The 18,554-nt window shown below is 42.4% G+C and overlaps 1 protein-coding gene across 6 annotated transcripts in view; it reads right to left on the bottom strand.

The window, feature by feature from the left end:
• The window catches only part of MYO9A (myosin IXA), a 160,170-nt gene that overhangs the window by 121,685 nt on the left and 19,931 nt on the right, over positions 1–18,554 (bottom strand). For all 6 annotated transcript variants that reach the window (XM_082061177.1, XM_082061178.1, XM_082061182.1 and 3 more), the window contains exon 2: positions 6,269–7,189. In XM_082061177.1, coding sequence (XP_081917303.1) covers positions 6,269–7,111 — 843 coding nt within the window. In that variant the 5' untranslated portion in view covers positions 7,112–7,189. The remainder of the gene's footprint in view (positions 1–6,268; positions 7,190–18,554) is intronic.

The raw sequence follows: 18,554 nt of genomic DNA, 5'->3' as shown, positions 1-18,554 counted from the left end.
CAAAACAAGGTGGTGAGGGGTAAGGACCAGAGGGGGGAGAGGAATGACATGTAGGTTCAATAATATGCTCCCTGTAAGGTAATTGCTCCACCAAGCAAAGGCAGAATTTGATTTAGCATTTCCCTCCTGGAAACAAACTAGCTGCTAATTCTTAAGGGTGGAGAAAAAGGCAGCTTCTCATAAACCTGCTCTAATAACTAATCCATTTTCCTGCAGTCATCTCAGGTCAGAAATAACGATTTCTATCATTTAAGTGTAATAAGTGGGATTTGGTGATGACAAAATGTTTGCAAATAATGAAAAAAAAAAAGATAAAATTATAACATTAAACTCAGCCACCGATACAGCCAATCTGGATATTTCAGGAAGGCCCTAAAGTGAAAATATTGAATAATTCAGCATCAGAGAAACAGATGAACAAGCCACTATTTGATCCAGAGCTCGAAACGGTAAAATCTGCCCAGCTAAAGAATAACAGCATTTGGAAAGCGCTGGTGAAAAGCATTTGGTGCATGAGCTTTGCTGTATGAGCCCTTTGTGTGGCTGCTGCCGGCGGAGGCTGCACAAATTCTTCCCACATTAGGCATCATCTGGATAATCTCTGTGCGCCGGGGAGGGAAGAATGTGAGGAAAAAAAGCCCGGCTGCTGCATTAAACACCTACCCCAAGCTCAGAGCACACGGGGGATCGATGAGGATTGCATGTGTTATAGGTTCAAAACGATCAAAAGTGAGGAACGAGCAGAATAACGAGCCTTTTCATTCCTTCATATCAATTCATTTTGCGGATGTAAAACCTCCAGAGCCACATGACACAACTAAATGACTTCAAAATCAGTGTATTGGAAACTGAATGCTAAATCAGATAATCTATTCTTTTTAAAAGTCCCTTTTAATGAAATTTGGTTACCTCCTATTACTACTATTCCAAGCAGGGAAAAAAAATGTGAATATATTCAAATTTAACTCCCTTTAATACTGTTCCAGGTATAAGTAGTGGAGGGGAATAAGGAATATACTCAAAGTTTACCTCCCATTAATAATGTTCCAAATAAAAATATGTTGGATTTGATAATGTCTTTTCTAGCAAGGAAACAACTGCACCATAATTTGGTGTACAAAACCAGCATCACCTTCTCCTGGTTATGCACTGGAGGAGTTAATGGAGTGCGATCTGTTGGCAGAGCTGGGTCCTACCTGGGATTATTACATTAATAGCCTTGTGCACATCCAGAAAAATTCTTTAGCATCTCCACGCTGTCCAATGCCACTCAATCTAAAAGCCCAGGACATGCTGGATTCTTCTAGTTAATTGATTTTTTTTTAAACTCTGCTCAATAGCTCTTTGTTTAGCTCTGGAAACGTTCAGCAGCATCTAGTGCAATGTTGGCAGCAGGATCGTTTTCGCTCGCACCTACCAGCGGCCAGCTCTTCAGCTGCTGCTGCAAAAGCTTCATCCTGCTCGGCAAAAGGAGGGAAGGCAGCTGAATATTACCCCAGCAAACCCCTATAAACTAAAATTCAATACCTTTTAGCTGCTGCTTACATTTTCCTCATTAATGTTTACAGATATATAAAGGGTGAGTGTCAGGAGGATGGAGCCAGGCTCTTCTGGTGACAACCAGTGACAGGACAAGGGGCAACGGGGACAAACTGGAACACAAAAGGTTCCACTTAAATTTGAGAAGAAACTTGTTGGGGGTGAGGGTGGCAGAGCCTGGCCCAGGCTGCCCAGGGGGGTTGTGGAGTCTCCTTCTGTGCAGACATTGCAACCCGCCTGGACACCTTCCTGTGTAACCTCATCTGGGTGTTCCTGCTCCATGGGGGGATTGCACTGGATGAGCTTTCCAGGGCCCTTCCAACCCCTGACATTCTGGGATTCCTCTAACAATTCAACAAGTAGGATTAAAATAAAATTAAAAAAAAAAAAGAGAAAAATAACAGGTTTTAAGATTGAAGCTGTAACTTCCCCGTGCAAGCAACACACACACATATTGCGTAATATCACCCCAGAAATTAAAAAGCAATTCCAGTTGCTGTTGGTGAGGTTTCTGCGCAAACCACCACCTATTGGGAATGCAAACAGCGTTGCCGCCACTCCAAAAGGCTGGCTGCAATTTTTTCAAAAGCAATTTGAGCAATCAGCTCCTTCCCCCCTGCCTGCCCCCGGCAGAGATGCTGCAGATGCACGTCAGCTGTGAAGGACAGCAACAGCCACCCTGCGCCTGCCACACAAACGCTTCTTTTTGCCTTTTTTTTTTGTAAGAAGCAATTGAGAAATCCCCACTGGGCCATTTGAAGATGCATGTAAACAGCTGCTTAGAAAACATGTCTGGTTGTTGTAGTTGCTGTGGCAGAACTTGGTGTGACAGGCAAGATGCTGAGAAAGCCACAGATGATAAAAGGATGTGGTGCAGATCGGCTCATCCGATACCTGCCCGGGGGCCTCTAGGCACACCGGAGCCAGGGAGAAATTTGCCCATTTTGCATTTCTGCTGATAATTAACAAAAATAACGTGACATGATCTAATAAATCAATGTGCATTCAAACCTTCCCAGCCACGCTGAAGCATGGTTTATGTCTCGCTTTGCACCCAACGGAGGAGGATGCTCCCGTGCTGCACCACTCACCGGTGCAGGGCGATGATCAGCGCATCCACCTCCAAAGGTTTAAGTCTATGAAAACAAGTTGGGCTTCCAAATAGAAAGTTCATCTGGATCTTTCTAGATGACCTAATTAAAGAGGGTCTTAAAACACTGACCTAAGTTGGGATGAACAAGTTAGCTACTTATGGGGTAACGAGTGGCTAAACCAGAGTTTGCCAGTTAGACCAGTAACTGAATCCCAGGATGGTCTGGATTGAAGGGACCTTCAAAGACCACCTAGTCCAACCATCTCACCATGGGCAGGGACATCTTTTAGATAAGGGTGTTCAAGCTGTCTAGCCTGACCTTGGACACTTCCAGGGATGGGGCATCCACGACATCACTGGGAAATTTCTTCCGATGTCTCAACACCCTTAATTGGAAGTCCTGCAATAATGACACTTTGGGGGTTTTAGAGCAAACCTTTAATTGCGGCTTTTGGAATGAGATCTGTAGTAGAAACAGCTCTTGGTCTGTATAAATCACCTATAGAAAGCTCCTCTTATTTCTCTCTCCAAAAAACAAAATAATAGTACAATTGTTGGAGTAGCACATACAACCCTTCACCTGGTCACTACCTGAAATAATGGAATTTGAGAAGCTCAGGCTTGAAACTAAATAGCCAGTGCGCAAAATTTTGGGAAGCTCAGCTCTAAGGTTACCCTGCTGAAAAACAGTTTTCTAGATGAAAAAATGAGCTATATAAGAAAATGGGGAAAAACAGAGGAAAAAAAATAAAATCAGCTTTTTAAACCAATTGGAAACGTCTCATTAGAAAAATTAGTACGGTATTTAACTGACAACATTTAACACAAATAATAGAGAAATATGTAAATATTTTATAACATAACTTAGCACAAAACAACTAAAAAATGCATGTTGCAATCACTCCAAGGAGCGTCGTTACAAAACAAGCTTGCTGATTAAAAAATAAAAAGAGAAGAAAAAAATCCATAGGATTTCTGTCAAATACACTTTAGAAGGACACGTTTGTTGGCAGTTCGTGCCTCTGACGGCAGTCGCTGCTGCACACAATCACTGGATGACACTGCGGCATTCGGCTGGCGGTAACAGCCATCCCCAAAAGTGCAATTTGGACAAGGCTCACAGGAACCTCGTGCAAGAAAATAACTGCCAAACAATAGCCTGAGGCTATTCAAAAAAGGTAAATTAGGAAAACAGCGAACCTGCAGAAAATCAAATCTTGATTTCGCTCTGCTTCCGCTCCTGCTGTGTGAGCGCGGCAGCGAAGACGTTCCCAGGAACGGGTGGTTCGGTGCAAACGCTTGTGCACCAGAAATATTTTGCAATCAGGGGAAGAAAAAGAGATTAACAGGTCCGAGTAAACTCTTCTTGGCTGTGCTGCGCTCCCTGAAGCAGAAGTCGCAGCACGAAGAGGTAGGTTGCTGCCTCCTAAAAGACAAGCCTGAGCTGAATGTCATTTAATTTAAATATGCAGAGGGAAAACAAGAGGATTCGAGGAGGGGTCTGGAAGAGGGTAGAAAAATGAAGAAAAGTGGAGGGAAATACACAGGTTTGGCATCTAAACTTTCACAGAAGTGGAAAGTGTATTTCAACTACAAATGCAATGAGTCAAGAGGTCAAATCTGCAAACGGGTGGCAGGGTAACGCAACCCTCAACAACTGATCTTCTTGGAATATCCCTTTTCTAGGAAATTTTAGGAAAACATCTTATATTTGTGACTCTTTGGGACTGGTGCTAGAGCAGAAGTAGTTCTGGATTTCCCTGATTTTCTCCAGGAGAGTCAACTTAAAATTCAGCTTTTGAAACACAGGAGTAACAATGGGGACCCTGGAAATCAGGGATCTTTGTATTGCACCATCCTGAAATTGCTCGCACCCTGTTCTCCCTGCTTGATGGTGTAAAATAGCAGCAAGGAGAAAAAGAAAAGTAAAGAAACGTGCAACTCATGGGCATCCTCTATTTCTTGCTGCCAGACACAAGCTTGTTTGACTACAAGTCTGCCTTTGGGGGCAAAAATGAATCTCTCAGGCAGTCAGAACAGTTGTTCATTTATGAAGGGACTGCACCCATGAATTTGAGTCTGTGATGTTCAGGTAGGTTTGCAACTGGACTATTTTACCTATTCCTGAAAAAAAAAATAGGATAATTTAAATAAAAGAAATTCCCCAAACTTCCTTTTAGCTTCTCTTTCATGTAGGTATCTCTTCTCCACCTCTGGGAATCAAAGCTAGACAGACTTCTCTGTCCAAGACAACATAAGACAACTCTAAAGGGAACCTTGGCCCAACAAGATACAATAAATAAAAAGCAAGACTAAAAACCAAACAGGCGTGCAAATGTTTCAAATAAATAACAGGATTGGAGGCAGAATGCAATAGTTTTCATCCTTGCTTTCTTTAATTAATGTGGCGACTTAATTGGGTCGCTGTAGTTAGAGCTATTAACTGCAGACTAGTGGAGCCTAGGCTGGTATTTTCACAGCAACAGGAGAAACATTGGCGAGTGCAAGAATTGGGAGTTCACTTGTCTTTGTGCTTTAAAAGAATTAAATGACAGTTTCATAAAGACTGGGGAAAAAAAAAAAAGGCTTCTAAATTTCTTTATCTTCAGTTTGTTATTCAGCTTTGCTGCTTTTCAGGGCAAAGACCATCCCGAATGGCTTTAATCATTTGCTAACTCCAGATTAAATTAGCTCAGTCCACCCTACCTGATGGCTTTGCAAAATGAAGCTGTTCGCTTATCCTGAGCCAAGACATCCACCAGCACTACTCCTTCCTCTCACTCCCAAAGCTGAAGCTGACCCAAGTCCTCAGACTCATTAACGGAATATAGACACGAAGAGTTCAGATCTTTGTCCACAACGGCTAAAAAAAAGCTTCTCAATACAAAGCAAACCACCCCAAATCCAAGAGTTTTACTTTCTTTAGAAAACGCAGTCGAACCCACTTTTTATTTTGAGAGAAGAAAACGCAACCTCTCTGTATCAGGGGTTCGAAGAACGACGGTGCAGCCGAAAATGATGCTCACATCACCCACGTGCAGATGGGCTTTAACAAATAAAAAGCTCTTTGGACAAGCAAAAGTGACAGGCCCAAGGAAAACCATTTCAAAGAGTAATGGCACAGACTCAAGGTAAATTAATGAATTTCATGATTAGAAAATAAAATTTTGACCACGAAAGTTTCCTTTGATCAGTTCCCCAAGCTCAACGAAGCTGAGTGTGCAGAAAGTTCCTAAACACAACAGCGACACACTACATACAATCAGTTCCCTTTGTGATGCACTATAGAGAAAGGCTACTGTTAATTCGAGAAAAAGCCTTTTCATTTCCATTTTCAAACTGAAAAATCACCGAGATATACCAGCGTTAAGACACACCTGAGTGAAAACAAAGCATCGATAGTTTTGTCAGCATGTCATTTGTTTTACTTCTGTTTTTCCGGTTTGGTTTTTGAAGCAGGTAGTATTCCACAGGCACAACCACAACCTTCTCTTATTGTTAATACTGTTTCAAATCTATTATTATCAGCATTTACCAGATAACCCCAGACCAGTATAATAAAGCCCCAACTACTTAGGCGCTTCCCTTTTTTTTCACCGTTAAAAAGTTTCCACGCTCCTATCGTTTCCATCTTACCTCAAGCACTGGTCCAGCTCCAAGAATAATCTGTTCTACTCCGCTGGCAAATCCCTTCTGGCTGAGGGCGGTGAGGTGATGAATCAGAAAGTTGGTGCTCTGCGTTTTTCCCGACCCGCTCTCTCCCGAAATCACGATGCACTGGTTCTTCCTCCGCTGGAGCATGGCGTGGTAAGCCACGTCTGCCACCGCATAAATATGGGGCTCCAGCTTTCCCAGCTGATGGTTATCGTACATCTTGACATACTTGGGGTTATAAATAGGTAGAAATTTGAAGGGATTAATAACGATGAGGATGCTGCCTACGTAGGTGTAGATTTTTTCTTGCTTGAAGCGGTTTCTGAGGTTTTCCAGGAGCGTTTTCTCGTTCAAGTCTGGGAGGCTGCACAGGTCATCGTAGTCCTTCTGCTGGGGCTGGGGAAGGAAGCCCCGCTCCACCATCCTGCGACGTTCCTCCGTCACCCGCAGCCAGGACTGGAGGCTCCCGTAGTGAATGGAGCCGTCCAGGTTCTTCTCCCGCAAGAGGAAGCGATAATCCTCGCCGCTGATGCGGTTCTCCAGGGCCATACGAGGCCACAACATCATGCGCTGGACTGGGCAGTCCGTAGGGTTGAGGATCCATTCCTCCCCGCCAAACTCTTTCACTTCGGCGAGGACGTAACATTTTGTTTTCTCGAGCTGAAGTTTATTAATGAGCGAATCGATCACCTCGGCGGCCGTGGACGTTTTCCTGGCGGTGATGGGGCAGTAGATAGTCCCTTCGGCGATGCTCCCGGGGTATATGTGCAACGTGTACTCGCTATCCTCAAAGCGTCGTCTTCCTCCAACATCATTTACACTCATATTGGATCCTTTCCCATCAGTACCTGCGCTGCATAGTCAGGACAGTCCTGTTGGTGTCAGGTCATCATGTTAGCAACGCTAAAGGAAAAGGAAAACAAAAATAGGTTAGGTGTTTTATCTTGGAAGGATCCTTGAAAAACGGTTGACGTGCACCATGAGATGCAGTGGAGCAATTCAAGTGATGGCAGCAATCACCTCAAGAAGGTAAATGAGGATTCCCAACCAGCATCAGAAAAGAGAGCAGGGTTTTAATGCACCAAAGCTGTAATAAATGAAGGTATTTAACACACAAACACCAGCCACCTCAGGCTCCCTTCTGCTAAACACAGCGACCCACAACACAACAAGCTTTTGCTAATTTTTCCCTGACTTTGAGGCATCAAAGATTCAAACAGATCCTCTGATTTTCAGTGTATTTTACAGAGAATAAAACTGATATTTTTTAAGAAACATATGGGACAGCTTGCTGAATCAATAGTGGCATTCTCATCTCAAAAGTTACTACAGCCTTCTCACTCTATATTACCAAATAACTCATTAAAGAGTCCGTGCCTCTGTTTCCATGTTTGCGTACTTCATGCCAACTGAGGAAAAGCACCATTCAGTTAACCGTGACTTTGGAAAAACCCTTGACTTTCCCAACACTGACTTACCCATACACATAAATTACATCTTTTCTAGATGTCATTAGAGAACTAAACCTTTTGAGATTTTGAACAGTTGCATAAAATGCTTTAAAAAAAAAAAAATAAAGGATAAAAGACTATCACCTTCCTCTGTGGAGCTGGGCCTTGCCCTACATACACAATCCCATGGCTCTATGCCAGGGGATGGTAGATAAACTCCTTTCTCTTCCTGTCCACGGGAGATTTGCAGCTCATCAAGATTCAATCAGTAGCACTTTTCCACCCAGCACATCAACCTTTTCCAAAGGTATCCATACCTGACATCAGACATGAAGTATTACAGCCAGCTCACACCATCACGCTTTTTATTTGCCATGCTGCTTAGAAAGCACAGAAGACAGATTTCTGGTGTCAAAATATCAGCTGCACAGATAGTTTCTCAAATTTAATCACCACAAAGAGAAGATGTCCCACCACCGGCCTCAAATGAAAGTGATTCCAGGGTCAGTGGTCCTCAGTTCTCCATCTACTAGTTCTGACAAACTCAAAACGCCCCTTGAAAATGTTAAGAATTATTGCAATATAATGACCAAATGGAAGTAGGAAGAAAGGCAGAGGTGCCTCAGAGCCAGGATTTGGGCACTAAAGTGACAGATGATATTTAATATAGATATAAGTTTACGTGATCCTAAAGGTACCTATATCATTGAGCTTCCCCCACAGAAGCAAGACCCCATGACCATAACAGTTCCCTGACAGCATCAACAAAACGCTCAAGAATCTTCAAAAAACATGAGGTCAAAACCCACGGCAGGTTTAGGGAGCTCCTGAGCTTCAGCTATTCAGTGTTGAGAAGAGTATTCAGAGGACATATCGCACATGGTCTCTCCTCCCCGAGTGCCCACAGCCACCCCACCATTAACATCCATGCAAGGCTGGGATTTGCAGATTTGTTTAATTTACTACGAGCATTTCTGAGGTCCTTAAATGCATTACTGTATGCTGAATTGTTTCTCGCTCCAGTATTTCATTAAGTATATTATCCCCAGCCATGCACTAGTGGAAGCAAATAAATTAATATGTCACAGTGAAATACATCTGGCAGGGATTCACGGACGCATTGCTTGGTAGCAGGATATATATTATATACCGGGCAGTGCTCCAGCTGCGTTCCTCTAGGTTTAGTTTAGGCACAGATGCAACAGGGATTATGTCAGTTAAGTGCTGGGCTGGGCTTGCTTTGTCTGGCTTTGCGAATCCGGCATCAGCTTTTCTTCAAGAAGGAAAGAAGGAAAAAAAAAAAAACAGAAAAACAGCACTTAAGCTAGATAATTCCTCACCAAGACTTCACTTCAAAGTGTATGTATCCTTTCAAAGCGGCGGTATCCCTGTCCACAGCGGGGTGGGGTACACTAGGTGATCTTTAAGGTCCCTTCTGACCCCAATAATTTCCTGATTCCATGATAAGAGAGCTGGCTATTTTTATTCGGGTTATCAGAGCGTATCAAAAGCCGCTGACTCACACAAGAAGTGCAAACAGGACTTGAAGTTTTTTCCCATGAGCCAAACACCTTCCCTTCTACCTCCTCCTTCGCAGAAATACTTGCAAGCTCAATAAATTCTCTATAAAACATCAAGTCACTCTACCCCACCTACCCAAAAGCTTTGCTCACTTGTCTAGAGATGCCGATTCTGCAGGGACTCAGTGGAATGAACATCTGTGTCTTCTGCATCCAACCAACTTGATTCCAGCAGAACCATGAGCCAAGCGGGAACCCCATGGACATGCCAAAAGCCCCAAAACTCCGGGAAGGCAGAAGAGCCAAGTCCTCCCCAAAACCACCCAACCGCCACAAGCTTCCACTAATGACTGAGAAATTTAGCGAGGTCAGAAAGCAAAGAAGTGTTAATTTGAGCCTTATAAATCACAGGAGGCGTGCCACAGGATTGACTTTTACTAACGCTAACCACGGTATTGTGTCGAGTCCAAGAAACGTTAATGAAGATAATTGCTTGTGGTCTCCCAAGCGCTGATGCACATGAGCCCGGCTCTGCTCAACGTCACACGCGCCTCTTGCGGACAGAGGGTGTTCAAAGCGTTTTGGAGAAAATATTGCAATGAAATACGTGTAATTAGGTAATTAGCATACGTCTCTTAATGACAGCTCTTCAACCAGACTGTTGTATTAGCTTTTATATTACTTTTTCAATTAACAATATTTTGGTGTTTGGATGCAAAAAGTTAAATAGGAAGGGGGAAAGAACAAAATAGAATAAATATTTTGCAACCTGCGAATGCGCTATTTTAATTAAAGACGCTTTGCACTGCTCTGTGCTTACATTTAAATGAGAGCATATAAAAATTATGCTACATCTAAGCAGGCAGGTCATTTATATAAGAAAATAAAAGCTCCCATGAACACTCTGGCCAAAATGTATGTATTCTGCATGCCTGTGAAAGGAAGGGGTTGAGAATTTATGACATTTTAAGCCAATATACTTTCAGTCTAATATTTTCTTTTCCATTTGCTACATTTGAACGAAGATTCTTACTCAAATTGACCCTGCACACTGATTTTGCTCAGTCTTACTTTCCTAACATAATTTGTGATATAAAAGTATGATCTCCAAACAAACCTGAGGTTACAAATTAAGCCCTGTGTGCTCCTACATAAAAAATAGATTAATATTTCCTAGGATCTCTCTTATAAAAATCACAATAACAATCTGATTACCAACAGATTGACAAAAAAAGCACAATAGGCTTTGTGTATACACTGAATTGTAAATAGCGATTTACTTTTCCATTATGTGCAAGCTTTTACTAGTTGACCACAGTTTAATATACATAAACACTGGTAGCAAATGCACTTTCTCTAATTAAACATATATATGAGCACATATAGTGAGTTGCATTTTTTAGCAAGCGTTATTCCGTGCGGGATATCAAACAAATGAGGATGCTCCAATTACGGTCAGAAAGGAAATTAAATTGGAGACTTTCAGTCATGCTGTTTCTTATTTTTCCATTCAGAAAAAACCATCTCGGTATTTTCATTTTCAGGGACAGCGTAAGCAACACACGGCAAAAATCCAAAATAAACCGGCCGCTGGACGCATCATAAATAATTTGTGACAGCTAAAGCCTGAACCAGGGACAGAGTTTGCCAAATATTGAATGATTTGGAAAAAAAACAGAGTAGTGTCAGTGCTGGGGCTGCTAAAGGGGCAATTCTGGAAGCAAAGTTCACTCCATTTTAATATAACATCCCATAACCAGACAAGGGACTACAAAAATAGTGACAATTTCTCCTTTCTCCTGATCCTCAGATAATTTCAACAAGTTGTGTTGCTGGATTTATCCACCCACCGGTACGTCAAATGCATACCATAGAGGGCAGAAATTGATAAAGAAATGGCCAATTTAAACACACTCCACTGCTTAATCTGAATATATCAGCACGAGAGCTCTTGGAATTTCTCTTCTGCAGCAGCAAATAGCCTCGTGCTGCAGGTACCCAAAATAACAAGCCCGCGCCACCCAAAGCGATGCCAGACTGACACAGCTGGGACAGCTGATGCTGCACAAACTACCATGGCCTAGACGGGCAGAAAAGCCCAGGGAGATGCTCAGCATCTGGATTATTGCACAGTTTTACACATCACAGAATCACAGAGTGTCAGGGGTTGAAGGGCCCTGGAAAGCTCATCCAGTGCAATCCCCCCATGGAGCAGGAACACCCAGATGAGGTTACACAGGAAGGTGTCCAGGCGGGTTGCAATGTCTGCAGAGAAGGAGACTCCACAACCCCCCTGGGCAGCCTGGGCCAGGCTCTGCCACCCTCACCCCAAACAAGTTACTCCATGTATTTAAGTGGAACCTCCTGTGTTCCAGTTTGCACCCATTGTCCCTTGTCCTGTCACTGGTTGTCACCAGCAGAGCCTGGCTCCATCCTCCTGACACTCACCCTTCCATATTGATCCCCAGGAATGAGTCCCCCCTCAGTGTCCTCTTGTCCAGCTCCAGAGCCCCAGCTCCCTCAGCCTTTCCTCACACGGGAGATGCTCCACTCCCTGCAGCATCTTGGTGGCTGCGCTGGACTCTCTGCAGCAGTTCCCTGTCCTGCTGGAACTGAGGGGCCACAGCTGGACACAAGATTCCAGGTGTGGTCTCCCCAGGGCAGAGCAGAGGGGCAGGAGAACCTCTCGGACCTACTGACCACCCCCTTCTAACCCACCCCAGGTCCCATTGGCTTCCTGGCCACAAGGGCCCAGTGCTGGCTCATGGTCACCCTGCTGTCCCCAGGACCCCCAGGTCCCTTTCCCATATGCTGCTCTCTAATAGGTCATTCCCCAAATTTTACTGGAACCTGGGGTTTGATGATCTATATAATGCTTAACCCCCTCCTTTTTATCACTTTTTCCCTGGGAGAGAAACATTATTGTCGCTCAATCATCTGTGTTGATATGTCTCAAAGATCCTCATGTGCAATTGCACGAGTTGGTGCTGTCTAAAACGAAGATTTATGGAGCCAGGCAGGAGGTGCAAAGGGGACTGCTTTGCAGTAAAATCGCATGCAAAATCTCTATAAAATGAGTTTCACTCAAAAGAACGGTACATCTAACACAAAAAATATGAGATCCATAAGCGTTATAGCGATCATAGAAAGTTTTGGTTTAGAAGGGACCTTTAAAGGTCACCTAGTCCAGCTCTTCTGCAACGAGCAAGGACATTCTTCAATTACATTTGTAATCACAATTTGAATTTACTTCTTCAAAAGGAATGATAAGCTTGGATGGCGGGGGGGGGAAGAAAAAAATCAGCACTCCAAGGTTGTCCATATACAGAAGAAAGGTCTTTTGGATACATTTCAAAGTGCTTTATTTGGACTGAAGCACCTAAGCGGGATGCCAACGCACTGAGATGACCTAAATTAGAAGAGAAAATGAAAGCAGGAGCACAGACACGCTTGCAGATGCTCGGCAGCAGCAGAGTCGCTGCTGGACCCAGCACAACGATTCTCAACCGAAACGCAGCCCCTGGGACTGCGAGGACACACATGAGATGGCAGGAGATACCAACTATACCTTTTAGTGTTTTGGTGGGTTCTTTCCCCTTAAAATTTTCTGTTTGGTGCCAATTCTGCAATCGAGAATTCTTCTCCCTTGGTAAATTTATTTCATCTTGCCCAGGAGTTCACAACCAACACGGATATACCTAAAAATCTGATTTTGTAGATAAACCCTCTCGATATCCCCAGTCTAAGGTGGATTCATAAACTGATTTTTGGCTGTTATTGCCAAGGGTTATAATAAAAGGAGAAATCCCGCTTGGTCAGCATTAACCACCACGCTTCTCGTTAGGGGAAATATTTCTGCAAGCAGGGGCGATCCCACACTGTCACGCCTGTATGGTCAGAGATGTCTACTCAGCCTCCGAGGAGGGTTCCCAGAATATAAAAGAAGAAGTTGTGAATATACAACCCAAACTTCTGTAAATCATTCCCAAAGATGTATATTTGCCCTCACTAAGCATAACTGAAAACAGGCTCTAAGTTGTTCCTAAGCTCACCGGCTTCTCCCGTGGCTTGAAAAATTGAGAAGAGTCTCCTTTTCCCTGTGTTTTTGATTTTTATTCAGCACTTCAAGCAACTCAATCAGCTTCTTGTCTATTCACTTCTACGCTATAGGATGGGATTTGTGTTTCTGCTTGTCACCTGGAAGCTTCTTGCTGCGCACTGGGGGTCTTTCTTCTCTTTCAGAGTTTACCCACACTTGAATCTGACATTTCTTGCTACTGAAAAAGCCCATGGGTACACAAAGCACCTCGGCAGATGAGAACTCCTTCCCAGAGCCTGGAATAACCCCGTGTCTTGAGATTTCGATAATTCCATAGGGTCCAACAACCACTCAACGGTTCCTCTCCCTCAAGCAGCTGGAAGATGCTGCTACCTGTTTATCACAGTCTTGTTGATGCATCTCATGTGGAAATCTGTCAGCTTCTGCCAGATCTTTTGGCTGAGACAAAATGAGAATGGGAAGAAAAAAATAAATATTCAAAAATAACGGGAAGAACTGTTGCAAAATGAGTTACTCCTAGAAGTTGTTGCAAACCGTTCTGATGAACAAGGAACTGAATCAGGATGTGAATAATAACACAATCACATACTCTTCCTCTAAAGGTCACAGCACTTTCTGTGCAGGGGATGTATCAGCGTTCGAGGAATCAATCAGGGCTACAAAGCAAAGGAAGCTCTTGTCTGCAGGATTCCTGCAGAGATGCTGCTGCTGGCACACATGAGGGAAAAAATAAAATAAAATAAAAAAGGTACTACAGGAAAGCTTGGTGAGGTCTTGTGACTGAGGCAACTGAATGGGAGAAGTGATTTCCATCTCCATTTCCGTCACAGCCTTTCCGCGTGATGCTGGGAGACCAAATCTTGCCTCTGACCTTTCCTCTTTCTTCAGCTCGCAACTTGAGTCATTGCATTTGATTTGTGGACGCGCTACTGTTCTCCTGAAACACGTACCCTACACATAAAGAGCAGCAGCGGTGTTAAGGTATTAAAATAATCAGCTTTTTTTGCGGCACTCACTGAAGTGCTTGGAAGCTGATTCTCTGTGTCCATGTGCTCCATCGATGAAACAGTGTTTGAGTGAGGATGCAAGAAATGCTGGGTACTTAGCAAAAATACAACATTATTAATAGCTTTGCTCTGACAAATGAAGACTGGTAAGAAAGCCCATTGTGCCCTCCAGCTGCTCCCTTAGCTTTTCTGGTCAGAAACCAAAAAAATAAAAATATTTTTAAATAATAATCAAAGGAAACTGCTGAATCTTCTCTCAGGCTGCAAAGGCGGCACACGTTTAACTTAAGCTTGCTGGTCTCATATTCCCTATGTGAGTAATGGGAAGTGCAAACTGAACAGCCAAGACTGGAAACTAAGGAAATGCTTTGTGTATCCCAAGTGTTTGGAGACTTTCAGGAGGACGACTCAGACTCATCATAATAGCTTGTTTTGTGTATTCTGATGACTAATTAATTAGTCACTGGCCAGAGGCATGACAACCCTGTTCCAAACACCCAGATCAATTTGTCATTTTTAGAAGGGGTGAAATTCCTTTTACAGCACCATCGAGTTTTACCAGATTAACTCCGGGCTCGAGCATCGGCGTCTGACAGAGCATCCCCCACCAGCACAGCAATTCTGTTCAAGTGAACAGCCAAACTATCCGATTTGCCAGCTTTGCTGGTTGGATTTGTTCTTTACAGGTGTACATAGAGTCTCTGAAAACCTAACTGGAAGCAAATCTGGAGTTGATATCCCAAAAGCATAGATCGCTGTCAAATACCACACTAATACCAGCGCAGATAAGAGCAAGGAAAGGGCTGGATAAACCGTAAATGGACACAACATTTTCCTATTACCCCACAAAGCTCATGCCTAGCTATTTATATTTTTGTTTGCAGCCCAAAATTCCACATATAGAGCCTGAAAAAAACCCACAACATTGTTTACAATAAAGATCTTTTTGAAACAGTTAAAAATGAACGATCTAAAGTGTTAGAGCAGAGAGGCACAGCCAAGGGCTACAGGAGTTCACAGCGAGAAGCATCTCACCAGCCCAAAAACAGATGCAGAAAATACCTTTTTCAGCATGCGGGAATTACACCGGTGTTAAGGACAAGAAGCTTCGATCCTAGAAGAGCTCAAGAGCTTCGGAGAACAAAACCTGGGAAATGAAGGCATCTAATCCAGCCCTGGCGGCTTACCCAGCACCACTCACAGCTTCAACAGGCACCGCACTTGAAAAAAGAACCGAGCAAAAGATACTGGGCTCCCCAAAAGCAATAAGTATCACACAAATACATCGCACTAGCGTCTAAATGCCACCGTGTTGCTGCATTAGAAAATTTCTGGAGAGAAGGGAAATAAACAGCATATATTAAAAAATACATATATTTTTAGATGCTCTCATCAATAAATGATTTCTCATGTTGCAATTTCATCAGAAAGTAAGAGTATTTTTACTGTTGATATATCAATATATATTGATATACATATCCTGTCAAAAGGATCAGTATACTGATATATATCAAGATCATTACAATACATGTACTGGAATTCCCTTTAAAAAAGAAATTAGAGACAATTTACCTATCTCAATGTCACCTCGCTATTTTTGACTACTGGGTCAAATAATATCTTGATAATTTCAGATGTTTTTCCTGTAATCTTAAGAGCTTTGAAGTTACCTGGAAGAAGTTAATACAGCTTAGGCACAACGTCAAATTGAAGTGCGGTAGTGATAGGAGAAGATATAATAATGTTGTTACTGATGTTTTCTCTTTCCTCATTTTACGGAGGATTATGGATGGCAACTGACTGTAAGAAAAGGATGATTTTAAAGCCTTTTCACAGAACACTTTTTGGCAAATAAACCCCTTCAAATATAATTTTCCAGTGTTCCAAACGCAGTTTTATTACATTTCAGTTAAATTATTACCTGCCCGCTCCCAGCAACCCATCAACACAAGAACTTGAGCTTTTCTACTGATAGAATATATACTTCTCAAGGTTCAATTGAACAATAAAAAGCAACTCTGACTGGTCAGAAGCCAAATGCCACTTTACCATTTTAGGTGAAGCATACCTCCTAATAAACCCGAGTTTAAATAGCTAATTCTTCAATTTTCCTGCTCTGTTTGTCTCGTATTCTTTAAGCAACACTACACTCCAGCTTTTCTCAAGCATCTGAATAGGATTAAAGTTATTTTGGCAAGTCCATATTCTTCCAGTCCTATGTTCACCTATCCCCATCTGCCAGCCGCAGTTTCTCCTGCTCTGACTCTTATTTCCAAAACACAAATGGCCAAAGCTTCCACACAAGGTCATCCTTGTTCTTTTAAAATCCTCTTTAAATGGAGGCAACCCTCAGCTAACTGCAAAAGGCGTGCGAGCTCTGTGCTCCGCTTCGCCACTTCTGCTTGCAGCTCCTGCCCGCTTTCCAGCTGCGGATGAAATCATTTCCCCAAAGAGGATCATCTTTTCTGCAATAAATGAAAGTCAGCCCTCGGCAGCAAGAACTGCAGAAAAGATAAAATAAATAAGTAAAGCGGCTGCTCAGGACTAGACTGAGGTTCATATTCAGTAAGAGATGATGCCACGCGTTATCCATTTCCTCCCGGAGTTCAGCATCTGAAACAGCTTAGCGCGTCACTTAACCTATAGATTTTAGGAATATATAGGCAGACCATGCAGGTAGCTTCCACCCTTTAAAGGGAGCGCTTATAAATCCTACAAAATTAGCGTTTAGTCTCAGCGCAGAATTGTGCAAAAGCTTGTAGCACTGACCTGAAAGCATCAAAGAATATTAAAGCTGTGCTGCCAGATCTGCTTAGTTACCTTACAAATAATAATAATAATAAAAGAATCAAACAGGATGAGTCATATTTGAAACAAGACTTCCAGCAACTAGTTTACGGAAAAAAGAAGTCTTTTTCTTCTAAAGGCCATATTTATCAAAAACATTCATCCCACAGATCACAATAATTCACAAGCAAGGGCACAAATAGGATGTTGCATTTAAACTAACCATAGAACAACATACTGAATCTTGAAATCAAGCTGTCAGGTAAGTGCCACAACACAAGAGTGGCTTTTAAACTCAAAGAAGAGTGTTTTGAATGCATCGGGACATTAAATTAAAAACAAAAGCCTTCTCACAATCCAAGCACTGAAAAATCCCTTGAATTATAGATGACAGCTTCACTAAAAATAGTTATTGTCAGCTCCGTGAAAACACAAGCTCTGTAGATCTTTGAAAACATTCATATCGAAAAGAGAAGGGAAAAAAATAAGAGGGGCAAGCTAGCCAAGTATTTAATAATGCATGTCGTCAAAGTAGCTCAAGGCTGATATTTCACTAAGTAATATTGATATTCTAAAACTGAAAGGACAGCATGTTTGAAATACCACCAGTAATATATATATGATATATATATGTGTTATATATACCACAACCCATTAGCAGTTAGTGCTTTTAGCAGGAATCTCTGCACTTCAGCTAATTTTTTTGCTCACTTAGGGACAAAGCTTCCTATGTAAGTCTTATTTTTAATAAATTCTTCGCTTGTTTCTGAATTCTATACCTGCAGCTCTCACGAGGATGCAGAGCTGCAATCAACGGCTGCTCTAATTGATTGCGATTTACCTGAAATAACTGTGGAATTCATGTGAGGGACTAAGAAAACTAAATGGCATCACTCAACATTTTGAATAGGGAAGGCAAGAGCTGGATGGACCATGGAGACAGGGTTATTTTGAAGAATGTGGGATATTTTTAATAAACAGTGTAGTATTGCAACATGGAGCACCTCAGCTGCTTGGCTAGAAGCAAAAATACAAGAGGAATTCAAGCTGCATTTTGAAAAATGGATGCAAGACACTAATTAATTAACTAACTAGGTTGCTACCCTCTGCAGGATGGGAGGTACTGTTACCAAGACCCACTTTTGATTTGCTCAGTTAAAACTGAAGCATCAGAATATCACAGAAAACCACTATTTAAACAAAAATTACCAGCAAAAGGAAAAAATTCTTGCATGTGCATGGTGTGTTTTCACAGACGAAGAGCTATGGATGGCCTGTGAGAGATGGGTGCTGGCACCCAAACACATGTATAGAAGATGACCAAGCAAGGACTAGAGCTCTTAGTGGGTCTATGGGAACGACAAGCCCTGGTTCAAAATAAATTGAGTTTCTCCTTAAGGTCATCAAGTTATTGCTTTTCTTGCTGGAGCAGATATGCTGACC

Source organism: Streptopelia decaocto, assembly GCF_964273445.1.
Source record: "Streptopelia decaocto genome assembly, chromosome: 9".
NCBI lineage: Eukaryota > Metazoa > Chordata > Aves > Columbiformes > Columbidae > Streptopelia > Streptopelia decaocto.
Note: the sequence above shows the minus strand (reverse complement) of the source record. Positions and strands in the feature narration are given on the sequence as shown.